The sequence below is a fragment of the Ceratosolen solmsi genome, unplaced genomic scaffold, assembly GCF_000503995.2.
Source record: "Ceratosolen solmsi marchali unplaced genomic scaffold, CerSol_1.0 scaffold39, whole genome shotgun sequence".
Taxonomy (NCBI): domain Eukaryota; kingdom Metazoa; phylum Arthropoda; class Insecta; order Hymenoptera; family Agaonidae; genus Ceratosolen; species Ceratosolen solmsi.
The window spans coordinates 540777-554862 of NW_011948433.1; the positions used below are offsets into that span (position 1 = coordinate 540777).

General features: G+C 26.8%; 2 protein-coding genes across 2 annotated transcripts; one reads left to right on the forward strand and one right to left on the reverse strand.

The window, feature by feature from the left end:
• Positions 1-4388: 4388 nt before the first annotated feature.
• Positions 4389-9620, reverse strand: LOC105364440 (interferon-inducible double-stranded RNA-dependent protein kinase activator A homolog). The gene is made up of 6 exons (XM_011502352.1): positions 9316-9620; positions 8815-8935; positions 8437-8689; positions 7772-7921; positions 7556-7667; positions 4389-4525 (listed from the first exon to the last, which is right to left on the reverse strand). The coding sequence occupies exons 1-6, from the start codon at positions 9581-9583 to the stop codon at positions 4389-4391; spliced, it is 1041 nt and encodes a 346-aa protein (XP_011500654.1). The 5' UTR covers positions 9584-9620.
• Mthfs (methenyltetrahydrofolate synthetase) lies at positions 5535-7481 on the forward strand. Its single transcript, XM_011502567.1, has 3 exons — positions 5535-5645; positions 6915-7170; positions 7246-7481. The coding sequence occupies exons 1-3, from the start codon at positions 5535-5537 to the stop codon at positions 7479-7481; spliced, it is 603 nt and encodes a 200-aa protein (XP_011500869.1).
• Positions 9621-14086: the final 4466 nt, after the last annotated feature.

Genomic DNA, 14086 nt, shown 5'->3' on the forward strand with positions numbered 1-14086 from the left:
TATTAAATTGAATGTTTTTAAGGATATTGATTTAAAGTTGATATCTACACGCCGATCATGAATAAAAAGTGAAAACATTGAAGTATACAGTTTGATTTATAATAATCAAACTATAAAATAAAAATTTAATTCCGCTATTATCGATGAAAAGAATAAATGTCATTTTCATTTGCAATTCATCTTCATCTTCCGTGCCACCCTCCCCGGCCCCTTAAATGTATTTGTTCAAAATCTTACGTAGTTTCGTTAATATAATTACATAATTAAATAGCGAGTTCGCTTATATATATAATATTTCCTTATTCGTATATTACCCACCTTTTTTCTTAAAAAATATGAAAAACACTCGGCGATCTTCGTGGAAGATTGCCGGTAACGCGAATGCACTGACTGTATTATGCTCTTGTGAATATTTCTATATAAAATTAATATTCGTTCCTTTATTTCAATCAGTCCCAATTTTAGCAATAAATTTCACGTTCAAAAACCGTCTACAAAAAAATTTATCGAAAATAAAAATACACCACTGCATTATATTGGAGTAAGAACAATTTTGTTTTTTCTTAAATTAAGATTTAATGATACTAATTTCTTTTAGTGACAAATTATTGGATTTTATAAGTATAATTTATATTATATTTTCCTCAAATACTATACTATGCAAATAAATAGTCCAAACAAACCTCTGCGTAATTAAATTTTTTGTTCATATTTACACTCATAAATTTTTACAGCATCTCAGCTTTATATTAAATATTCAAAATCTCATCATAAATAGCATAATAAATAAACTTTCATTGTCTCTAATTTGCCATTAATTAATCTTAATTTATTTTAAACAATTATTGAACACAAAATTATTAACAATTAGGATTACAATTATACAAATCGTAGAAATTAGAATCTAGGCAAAAACTCTCACCAAATTTGCCACTGCAATCCCCTTAAATATTCTAATAATTTGTTTAATATATTTATTATTTTATTTTGGCATTCATTGGGCTACTTTTTCTTATTTCGATGCATATGAATACTGGCTCTTGTAAAAAATTCGAATACACATTAGTAGCTTAATACACTGGGCTATATAATACATTCTTAATAAGAAAAATTTTTACTAATAACAATCTTATATTATTTATTATACTTATAAATATATATGCTATCATACTAAAGGAAAAATGTGCATTATTGTAAGATTGCTTATTAATATTATCATTTTTCCATTTCGCTAGTCATATATGTTTGCGCCCTTTATTATTGTTCCTTACTATATACTCCCGCAAGAAAACTAGCATTTATCAACTATATTATCACAGTTATTACTTATTATTAAAAAAGAAAAAAGAAAAAAAAAACTTAATTGAAAATCGAGCTTTTAACTTGCCTTACTTTATTACGTATTACTGTTATAATATGAATTTACGTATTACCGTTGCTAGAAGAATTTGCGTATTACTTTATTTCACAATATACTTATTGATATCTTGAATAAATTGTTGTCCTTTGTTAATTACTTTTTATACATTATATCTTGGTATTTATGTGTAAGAAAAATTACTAGAATAATAAAAGTATTCAATATTGTGGAAAATAAATTTATCTACAAATATCATATCATTAAGCAATTTTAAACATTACAGTTAATTTGTAAATTAGTAAAAATTAACTTTGATTAAATTAATTTTACACATATTTTATATTTATCTACAAGAATTTTAAACTTTTTAAAACGTTATAATATAGCTCGGTGTTTCTTGCAACCATGAATTTAGCAAACTAAATACTAATAATTATGTTATTTGTTGTTTTGCTTCAATTTATTCTACAAAAATTTATAATTTACGAATAAAAATAAACAAAATTCTAAATAAGAGATCAATTTAATTTATATTAACGTAAGCTTTACACTTATTAAGATACTTACAATACTTTTTTTCTTTTTGAATTATATTTTTACAGTGTGAAGATATATGAATTTAATTATTTCGTATTATATATTAAGTATTTATTAAACAAACCACAACTTTTTGGCAAATTATAGTTTGTAAATTGCTTATAAATTTATCCGTAAAAATATTTTCTCTTAATATATTAATCGTTTGATTATTTTCGAAAACGAACTAATTTAAGAAATATAATCATATAATAATTACAAAAAAAATAAATAATATTGTATTACATACACTTAGTAAAGATTCATCTAGAGTTCTGCAAAATATCATCTCATCCTATTCAATAATTTATATAAACCGTTGGAAATCGATTATATCGACATTTACATTAATGCGTATTTACAATTTAATGCTTCAGTTCATTATGATTCTTTTTATTTCTCTTCAAATTCGCGGAAGATAAAAAATCTATGTACAACGGCATGAAAATATTTAGCTTTAAAACGATCCTGCTATTCATCGCCCATCAATTACTTCTCAATTAGGTAATGTAAAAGAACATTAATACAATTCTGTCGCTCAAATTTTTAATCCGCTACGTGAAAGTTATGTCGTTATCGATCTAAAATGGAAATAACTTTCTCTGAATTCAATTCTTTTTTTTTTTGTTTTTTTTTTGTTTTTTTTTTTTTGTTTTTTTAATAAATTTATTGAAAGCCTTACTGGGGTATTGCACTTAATAATTTTTTGTAATAATACGTATATTTCTTATACTTTTTTGAAAGATAGCGAATGAATCATTTCATGGAAATTAACTTGTATCCTAGAAAATTTAACTTTTAAATTATGCTGAATGAATAAGATTATGCTACTGTTGTATGTTAGAAATAAATTAACTAATCATAAAACTCAATGTAATAATTAAGTATTATCCAACCTAATCAATAAGGAATTTATTAATTCAATTGGTTAATTTTATTAATGCAAATATTGAAATAATTGAACGAGAATTAGAAAGGTTTCACTTTTTCAATAAAATTTCAATAAAAAATGCAAACAGAAAGTAATAAAACGATAGGTAATCGCCTTGAAAGGTAATTTGATTATCAAATCACCTCGAGATTTTTCGTTTTATTTATTATATCTTGGAGGTCGTGGCAACCTGTGAATTAATTCTGCCCTAAACGTTCTAGCGTAACCCTGGCTAGCGTATTGATCAGTCATGGTAATTGGACCCTGAAGGCTCTGAATAAAAAGAGGCGAATCCTGTATTTGGCTTAAGGGTGCTGTTTGATATTGAAACTGATTGTTAGTCAAATCAGCGGCCGAATAATGATTGGGTTGGGCAAAGGTTGTACTGTCGTATTGTGGAAAGGATAAGGAATTATCAGAAAAATGTGGCATAACGGGCGTGCTTGTGTGGTAGTTGGTGTGATCGTATGCCTGAAATTGGTTTAGTTGATTCGTCGAATATGATGAGGCAGATTGAGAAAATTGGCCGCTATCTGGAAACAGCAAAGAAGCTAATGTGGGTTGAGGAAACGAATCTGGTCTTCGATAAGGCGATATATTTGTTGTGATGTTGAGGGAAGAAGTACCGAAGTTATGATAAGTTTGTCTTCCAGGCTCCAATTCCTTCATATTTGACTGTATCAACGTATTCATTGTCGATTTTGATTTTAAGCTATTATTACTGCCACTGATATTATGTTTCATTCTGGACTCTGTAACAAATGGGTGTCGGATATTTACGATACTTTGTGGTGCACGAAGTGGAGGAAAATTAATAGGTGCCATTTTAGGCAGAAAATTTTGTTGATTTTGGATTTTGGGCACAGCCACATAGACCTTATTATTACTGCTACTTGTGTCACTATTATGTTCGTCAAGAGAATACTGCGCTGTAACCTTTTGACTGTTCTCTCGGTGAAGCATAGACACTAAATCATTTGATAAACTGGGAGTTAAATTTCCAATTGACTTTGGTTTATAGTACTGATGATAGATAGAATTAGTTTTGTTATATTCTTCCTGATAATTTTTGAATTTGAAATCTAAGTCCGTCACAATTTTTTTAGTCTGTTGATCATTGGACGGAATAGTGACCGAACAATTTGCACTTCTGGTGTTACTAAATCTCATAATATTTGATTTAGAGTTTTTATCACTAGGATTATTATCTTCAATATTGGCAGTAATATTTTTTTTATTCTTATTATTACCTAACGATATTATGCCACTATTTATGGGTGAATTAACAGAATTCAAAATCACATTTTTAAAATCAGTGGAATTTGTCGTTCGAGTATGCGCCTTAACACTTTTCTTTCTTCCAGTCACCTCTGACTCGATTTTACGGTCAAATTTAACTTTCGAGTTTAAAACTTTATCATCACTAACAATGAGTTTATCACGAGTATTGTTCACTTTAATTTTAGACAATATATTGGATATACAATTTCTGGTGACGAATGGCAGGAGTAAAGCGCTGGCTCACTTCTTAGTCATGATTTTCAAATACTCAAGAGCGTTTTGAGCAGCCGCAGCTTGAGCATCTTTACTTGACACATCTGAGCCATAACACACAGCAACCGGAAGCGTAGATAATTGAACAAGACATTGGTATTTTCCTAAAAATCATAAAAATATTTCGTTGAAAGAATAATGTTATCGAATAAATATTATTTTCATCAACTTATTCAAAATTATCTGTCAATAAATTATTTTTCTAAATTTTTATTATTCATAATTATTGTTGTTGTTATTATCATTATCATTATCATTATCATTATCATTATCATTATCATTATCATTATCATTATCATTATCATTATCATTATCATTATCATTATCATTATCATTATCATTATCATTATCATTATCATTATCATTATTATTATTATTATTATTATTATTATTATCATTATTATTATTATCATCATCATCATTATTATTATTATTATTAGTATTATTATTATTAGTATTGTTATAATCGATTACAAATTAATTGTAAAATTAGTTTCAATTATAATGCTAAATGTCGCTAAACATTTAATACTCTTTAAAATGCAAATAGATTAAACATTTTATTGACATATTTTTTATGCGTTAAAAATTACGTTTAAAAAAAATATATTGTATATTAAATTTTATATATATATATATATATATATACGCCAATAACGAATCATAATGCCTTATTTATATCTAACCATAAAAATTACTTACAAAATATTTATCGCCAAGAAATTAAAAATATTACATAAATTTTGTCTGTTAAATTACTTATTAAATTCATACATCTTACTCGATATATTACACAATTTTTAAAAGTAACTTCGCCCATTAATTTGTTACTGAAAATGAAAATAATAGAAATATTTTTTTCTGTTAAATTTAATTTGAATTTAAACCTCCGATCAATTCTTATTATTTGTAAATAACTGTCCTATGTTGATAATAGCTGTAATTACAGTTATATATTAGCTAAATTTCCCCCCATTTAAAAGTCTGTTTAAAAATAAATTTATATTTGAACATGAAATTATCATCGTAATTTAGACATTTTACATATTCTATATTATAATGTGTATTTTACTGTAAATAATTTCTATTAGTATTTTGAGGTTAATCACTATAATGTCAACTATAAAATCTGCAAAAATTACTTTACGAAAAAAAATGCTAAATGTTTTAAACGACTTAGATAATAACAAAAAAAAGTTACAATCTGAAATTATATTTAATAAGGTGATATATATTTTATATAACTTTTATACTTTCTGGATGTAGTTATATAATTACGATGTAATTCTTAAATCATGTCTAACTCTATGCAACTTCATAAATAATTATATAAATAAGTATGGATATATTTAATTAAATCTCTTTTAATATAACAAAAAAATATAAAGATGTTAAAATACTGCATTAAATTAATCTTAAATGTTTCTTATTCACGTATTTCTTAAATAAACCTTTTACATAATTATTTTTTAATATTTGATTATAAGTATACAATTAATCATCAATTTTTATCAGTAATTGATATTTATCAGTTGCATTACAATAAACTATTATAATGTAATATAAAGTTTTTTTTATAATAGTTTATTGAAATAAAATATAAGTATAATATAAAATTTCAATATTTCGCTATTTTCCAAAATATTGTATTGAAAAAGAATCTACACAAACAATTACACTGTATATTATTTATAAATATTATACACTGTAAATTGGATTGTGTAGGTATTATATACTAAATATTATATATTTTATTTCACTTAAATATATGTATACATTTATAAATCAGAAGACATATATTTATATTGAACGGTAAAGTATTTTAAATATTTTTATAGCGTAGTATAAATAGCTCTGTAGTTTAAACATTCCATATAATAATTTTTCTATATATAAATATAATAATTTATACATATACGTAATTTGAAATAAAATTATAATATTAATAATCGAATAATACTTCATTGTTATTAATTAATATAAAATTAGTATATTTATAGAAAATATATTTCCTACTTAACTTCTATAAGGAAAATAAATATCTTACCTAGCTAAAAGCAAGTGAAATATGAAGAAAATAAAAGAGAATAAAAGTAATGATGATGTAACAAAATAATTTATAATTAATTCTAAACAAATTTTAAATAATAAAAAAATTGATATTTTTGGCAAAAATAAATATATACATTTTGAAAACAATCATGCTTGAAACTTAAATTGTTTAACTTGAAATTATGAGATCATGAGCACTTGTATATTCTTCAAAATATTTGATAAACATATTTTAAGATAATATTAATAAATTAGTAAAAGCAAAAAAAGAACTAATTAATTTGGAATTATTATAGTTCAGTTGCATTTTTGTACCTAAATATAAATTTTCAATTTATGGGACTTAATATATTATAAATTTATATGGATATAAAGTATTTTAATTGAATAATTGTATTATATACAAATGTATGAATTTAGTTATCTAAATTAATTTTTCAGTTAGTATCATTACCACAGTATAATGAAAGTAAAAAAATCGCCTTATATTTAAGCACACCCAATGAAGTTGACACAATACCTATTTTAAAAGATATATTTTCAAAAAAAAAAGATGCCTTTGTTCCATGCTATCAAAAAGAAACAATGAATATGATGAAAATATATTCAATGGAAGATTACAATAAATTACCATTAACAAAATGGAACATTAAACAACCTGATTCTCAGGAAATTAGAGAAAAAGCATTTGAAACAAGCAAGTAAATAAATAGCATGATAGGAACGATTATTGAATATATAGTTTCAATAAATATTTGATTGATTGTTTCAGGTGGACTAGACTTAATTATTTTACCTGGATTAGCTTTTACAAGAGATGGAAAAAGATTGGGCCATGGTAAGGGGTACTATGATAAATATATCAAATCAATTGTACTCGATGGAAAACAAATGCCATATTTGATAGCTTTATCATTCAATGAACAAATACATGAAAACATTCCAACTAATGAAAATGACATGAATGTTAATATAGTATTAACAGAAAAAGATGATGTTATATTATAGATTATTAAAGATGTTAAATGGAAATAATTTATTACATGGTATAGATATTTTTAACTAAATCTCACTTTCCTTACCACTAATAGACTTTTCTTCAATGTCTACATAAGTTACTTCAAATTGCTGTTCTGAAGCAATATCTTGTAAGAATTGTACTAAATTAACATCTCCATCATTTAAACAAGTATTCTGAAACAGATTATTATTTTACTTGTGCAATTGATTATCAATAATTCAGTGTAAATTAGCGTTTTTTTAATAGTTATATTTAACTATATATAAAAAATACTCACTTGAAGCTCAAAGAGTTTATCACCGGTAGCAGATTTCAAATTCTTATGAAACTGTGAGACTTTAATACCGTGTGTCGTAGTCAATGTTGCAATTTTACTGTCTTTTAAATTCGCATAATGAGGGCTGACATTGGTATTTTTTGGTGCAACCTATAACAGAGCATTGACACAAGAGTGAAAATTTTTAATTATTGTAACATAATGATAAGTATAATAAATATAAATATATACAAATATAGTATAATTTGTAACAATGAAGCGTAAATGATTAATATGTGATTCAGCTGTCAAAATAATAAAAAAATGTTAAATAAAATTAATTAATCGAAAATGCCTTCTATAGATTCTCGAAAGCTCAAATTAATATATTTCTTTTTTAATACCAACAGATCATAGAAATACTTCCACTTTATATGGTCAAAGAAATACTTCCACTTATATTCAATTGTAACAACTTAAATTTAAATTTACAACCCATATTTTAAAATATTTCTAATAATTTATAATTTAAAATTGATTACAACCATATTCAAATTAAAATAGATACTGATACTATTCTTTAACCTAATAAAAATATTTTATTTCCTTAATAATAATAAAAGTTTACTTTTTCATTGTAATTTACTTGAAAAGTAATTAATTTACTTTAAAAACAAATATTTTACCTCGTCTTCATCTACATTATTTTCTTGTAAAGACTGCCACATTTTATGAGCAGCTTGTCTCTTTGCTAATTTCTTGCTTTTCCCTTGTCCAAACTGACGATGTTTTAGAATAGAACACACAATTGTATATTGCCTTTCATGCGGAAGACCTTCCTCATCTTCCATTGAATACTTTGGAGGTGGCCAATGGTAAGACATGCATAATTCTTGTAATGAGCCAATTGGATTGCTCACGACTTTTTCTTCGCTATAGCTGTTTTGAAGATCTTGTATATTTGGTGAGCTTAAAGACAAATTTTCACTTCACACAAATATATATTAATACTCTATTAAGCTCTGCAAGTTTACAAATAATACAATACACAGATAAACACTTACTCAGGAGTACTGTTTTGTACTGGAGCCTCTGTATTTTCATTGTTTACTGCAATTAACTTATCGAGCACAGACTTAGCAGCATTGTGTTTTGCTTCTTTCTTAGACTTTCCAGTTCCCATAGCTAAAACAATTGGAATTATTACAATTCGAAGGCTTATAATCGGAAGGATTATGAATATTCTATGAACATAACTTTTTGATAGATTTTTAAATAACACTTCCATTTTTAGTAAATTTTTAACATATACAAAATTTCAATAATGCGAATATTAAAATAGATTATTATTGATATATATATATCAATTCAAAGGAATATAAAAATTGTATTTCATATATCTGGATAAATTATACTAATGCTATATGAATAGACGTTTTATTTTTTACTCGAAACATACTACATGCAAATTTCTATACAGACAAATATTTTAAATTAGACTGTATGGTAAAAGAAAATTAATGTTGCTAATTACATAATATAAATTAAATAATTTGACTACGCACCAACAACATCAGCAACAGTGACACGATAACAAAATGTTGGTTCATGAATGGCACCTTCAATTTGAACAAGCTCATAAGTGGGTGTTGTACCCCTGCGAGATAATAATTCTTGTAAAATAGATACGGGTGTCTTATTTGGTAAGGCTTTCATTTCTAATCTAGCAGCTACATCAAGAGGCAATGTTTCTGATATCAAGGTATGCATTGTAACTTTTGCTTTTCTACGACGAACACCATTAGTTTGATTTGGAACAACATTACTAACCATAATTTTTTTCCCAACTTGTAGAAGTTCGTTGATTCCTTCATCCTATTTAAGGATTTCAATAATAATAATAACAATAATAATAATAATAATAATAATAATAATAATAATAATAATAATAATAATAATAGTAATAAGTAAATATTTTTTATAATAAATAAATCATCGTACCATTATAGTAGATTCAACTTGTCTAAAATCTTCCATCCTATTTCCCTAAAATTATTAAATCCACTTTTTAAAAAGTTTATATAAGCTGTGGAATTATAAATAAACCCATCTATTATTTAATTGTAAAAAACATAATTTTAACTTTCTAATTTGAAATTATTCATAGAATGCACATAGCAATATAACTCAATACATAATTATAACAAATATTATCAAATTTCTTTAAAAATATAGAATCGAATGCTATGAAACACTCAATGAATTATTATTAAATGTAGTTTAAATTCTATCGATTATGATTAATTATTAAAATTTAGGGTATTATATAATAAATATACTCATCGTTACCACTGATGTTGACAATTATAAAATGTATCAATGATGAAACTGGCAGTTCATTAGAATTTTATTCACAAAAGTATCTAGCAGCTATTTGTTTTAGTTCATTTTACTTGATCTATTACCTAAAAGCAAATGTCAACCAATACTTGACATGATAAAAAATTAATAAAAATGTGATGTGAAGACAGCAATATTTATTTCGCTATCGTTTATCGAAGAAGCCGGTTCAGATATAGTCGGCCATTTTTATAGTTTATATTAAATAGTCACTTTACAAACTTTATACAATATAATTGTTCAAGTAGAATCTGACATTCGATTGTCATAAAATGTTCAACGCTTTATATACGCGATTGCCTGTATCGCACCTTTGCTCATTGACATTAATCTTATAGTTTTTAGCCGTGAGACAGATACGAAACGACAATGTTATTCAATTTCTATGAGCGATTATCTCTCGCTCTCACTCACTTATTCACACGATCGACCGTTCGTCCGTCCAGGTGATACTTTAAAGATTCACTACCGATAAATGTCAATGCACGGACACGAGTGTGTACACACTAACACGAGCAGCCGTACAGTCGCTACTCACGCGCTAGCTCACTCTTATTGTTGTTGCTGTCACGCTTATTTTTCAGCAATTAAAAAACTTTACTCACGCTCGTCGCAGGATATCAACAGTTTGAAAGATCTTCTTCAACGGTCGCCCGACCAAAGTACAGCTCGATGTTATTCAATTGAACGACTTTGAGCAGAGGCCAAAATAAACCCTACTAAGCCCAACCTTTCAATACGAAAAGCGAATCTTGTTTTCCGATCGATTCGAGTCTCATAAAAGGCTGGATCCGTTGGCCGTTGGAAGAAAAAAAAATGATTGGCCAAAATTAATTTAAACCCCGAAATCAATTAAACCCTCCACGATCGCGCCTCTGTTCTACGATAATGAAACATGAGCGCTTTTAGCGCGTAATGCGTGTGCGCCGTCGGCTCGCGCCTCTACATCTGCCCCTACCACCCATCCCGATCTTACCCCTTCGTCGAGCCGCCCTTTCTGGCCCCCTCCACGACCATCCCCCAGCCGACCTCGTCAAACATCGCGCGAAATTATCAAATCGCGAAAACAAGATATTAAATGCGCTTGGGCATGTGCGCACGTTCGTGTTCGTGCGTACGTCGCGCCAGTCGATTCCGTCGGCGAACTTTCAAATTCGCTAAGAATAAAACAATCCACGTGTTGCTCTTACTCGTATGTCCAGCTCTACAAATCCAGCATATAAATTAGCGATAATTTTTATGACCTTTGATGATTTTCTCATTTATCGGATGTAATATAGCTTAAAGGAAATTGCAGTTGGACCTGCGCTTACGCAATGTGTTGACGTGTAGAAACTTTTGAGATTATAACAATCGAGTTCTTTTTATTCATTATAAACTGTATCCTTGGTTATTATCGTTATTGTATGCTGTTGAAAATTAAATTGCCTCGAAGCAACTTTTCAAACTACAGAAAAAAAAATAATCAATGTTACGCTTGAGATAAAGATTCTTTGCCCTTGGAAAGTTGTGTTAGATTTTTTTTTTTTATTTTTGTTAATAACCATGTGGCGTAAAATTATGTAAAAAGTGTTGTGTCGGACACAATTCGATGGGAAATTACCGGATTTGATTGGCTGAATCGGCTAGGATTCCATAAGCTCGACATTGGGCATACGGTGGTTAAAAAGCATTTACATCATACTTTACGAGCGTCGATGTACGAAATATATTAAACAATAAAATAATCTTAATATCAACATTTGCATACGTGATGCATTCCGAAAAAGCAAATTAATCTCAACGAATGTACTTTTTGTTACACCACGACATTTCAAAAATACGTTTATAATAAAGTAGATTTTTAGTGATATATCCTATAATGAGAAAGTGTTTACCTCTATATATAATAATAAAAATCTTAAAAAGCAAAATTATATAAAAAAAAATTAAATTATAATTATTTTCATAATTATAATAATATGTAAAAATCATATAGGACAAAAATGCAATTTACAAATATAATATTATTTTTTCTTAAAGGAGCCAAATAAATAACCACGTTATTGGAATACAATCTTTTACAAGCTATAGTATTTGATTTACTTATATATATATATATATATATATATATATATATATATATACCATATTTCATAAAAACTTTTATATTACTATATATGAAGAAAAAAAAACAGAATAAATAGTAATTAATTTTTTTGGAAAAATGTTTAATACATTCGTGTGTGCAAGGTTCAGTGACTACAAGGCAGCTTTCCTCTTCCCCTTGAATAGTTATATAAACAGTTATATACATAACTAATTACTCTAGCAAGCTGTTGTTATTTTATTATTAATTTTATTATTAATTGAATTAAGTATAAAAGAAAAAGATGGCTACATACATTAAATTATTTTATTCTTGGTAGTTAATTATAGACAAAAGTGGATTCTAAAAATGAAAGTTAATCAAAGTAAAAATTTCAATTTGAAAAATGAATATATCAAGTAAAAAATCTATTAATCAATTTTTATCAATAGATTTTTATTTCTAGAATAATATGAAAATTTTGAAAATCCTCACATCCATAATGATGACTTGAAAATATAATTTTGTTCGACAATTAAGAAAAATATCTCAATTAGACTAGTAAAGCAATGGCCGTTCTTTTTACACACATCGTATTTAACCATAACACATACAACATTGAGGCTGCGAATTAATTATAAAAATGTATAATATCCAATTCGTTTCTTTATTATATTTAAATAAGCTATTTCGATTAATTCGACAATAGTTTTGCAATTTCACCTGACCGGTCGTTTTCACTATTATCCTCTTCTGTGAACCAAGCTGTGCTAACCATTCATTTGATGCTCTAAATAATGTTTAAATGTAAATAAAAATTTATTTTTAAGTTCACACAAAATTATCTATTCGACATTCTATACATTCTTTCCCATCTGAATTCACTTTTTGCATACACTTATAGCATTTCTTAATCCTGTATCAACTTATTTTTTAACCATGCACGCACGCTTTGCACAAGCGCGCACATGTGCGTCATATGCACATATGTGTTTACTCATATATTACAGATTATTTCTGTAGAATTTAAAATAAACGACAACAGTCCCAGATGTCTATTATGTGCACAGGCCATTAATACATGCTCAGATGAAAATGTTAAAGTATCATAAAAATTTATTACTATTCAGGATGCCTGTGTATGTATATATATATATAACATATATATATATATATATATATATGTTATAAATGAAAAATTATCGCAATGTACCTTCGAATTTGCTAAACAAACTAGATTATATTCGTTTTATTAATATAATTTACATTACTATGTATTTTATAATTTAATTTGTACACCACATTAGCTTGTAATATAATTATTCCTACCATTATTTCATAAAACTCATTTAACGTGCAATTGTAAAACCCCAAATTCCAGTGACAAGCGTGCAAAATCGATGGCTCATGAACTACTCGACAGGTCAATCAACACTTTTTAAATCTCGGTTAGCATTGTTTCGTATTTAAATTAACTTCTCCTCGTTAGGTCCTTAGGTAGGACGACGAATATCGAATATTAGAGCAGACGTGTGTCAGGTGCGCAAGCCTTAACATTGAATGAGCTATTAAATCGATGCTACCAATTATCATTATATTTAATAATATTTAACTGCCAATGCCAATGGATTATTGCTCAGGCGTTCGACTAATAAAATCGTATTATTTTGTCAAAAGAGAAGATACTTAAATCGCGATGCCACCTCTTTACTCATGTAAATATAAGTAGCTTTGAACTATTGCGCTGCTACATGTTAATAATATACGCAAAACGTGAGTTTTTAACAGCGGTTTGTGGAATTTGGCCCTTCAACATACACGCATGCGCCAACCACAGCCAAATCTACTAAATAATCCCGCGCGACTCT

What these genes read in the sequence shown, in the direction of transcription:
- Mthfs (XM_011502567.1), top strand. Translation starts at nt 5,535, where the DNA reads ATGTCAACTATAAAATCTGCAAAAATTACTTTACGAAAAAAAATGCTA. An exon ending in CTGAAATTATATTTAATAAG is followed by an intron (nt 5,646 to 6,914) that starts GTGATATATATT and finishes TTAATTTTTCAG; the next exon opens with TTAGTATCATTACCACAGTA. An exon ending in AGAAAAAGCATTTGAAACAA is followed by an intron (nt 7,171 to 7,245) that starts GCAAGTAAATAA and finishes TGATTGTTTCAG; the next exon opens with GTGGACTAGACTTAATTATT.
- LOC105364440 (XM_011502352.1), bottom strand. Translation starts at nt 9,583, where the DNA reads ATGGTTAGTAATGTTGTTCCAAATCAAACTAATGGTGTTCGTCGTAGA. An exon ending in CACTGTTGCTGATGTTGTTG is followed by an intron (nt 8,936 to 9,315) that starts GTGCGTAGTCAA and finishes CAATTGTTTTAG; the next exon opens with CTATGGGAACTGGAAAGTCT. An exon ending in ATAAACTCTTTGAGCTTCAA is followed by an intron (nt 7,668 to 7,771) that starts GTGAGTATTTTT and finishes AATCTGTTTCAG; the next exon opens with AATACTTGTTTAAATGATGG.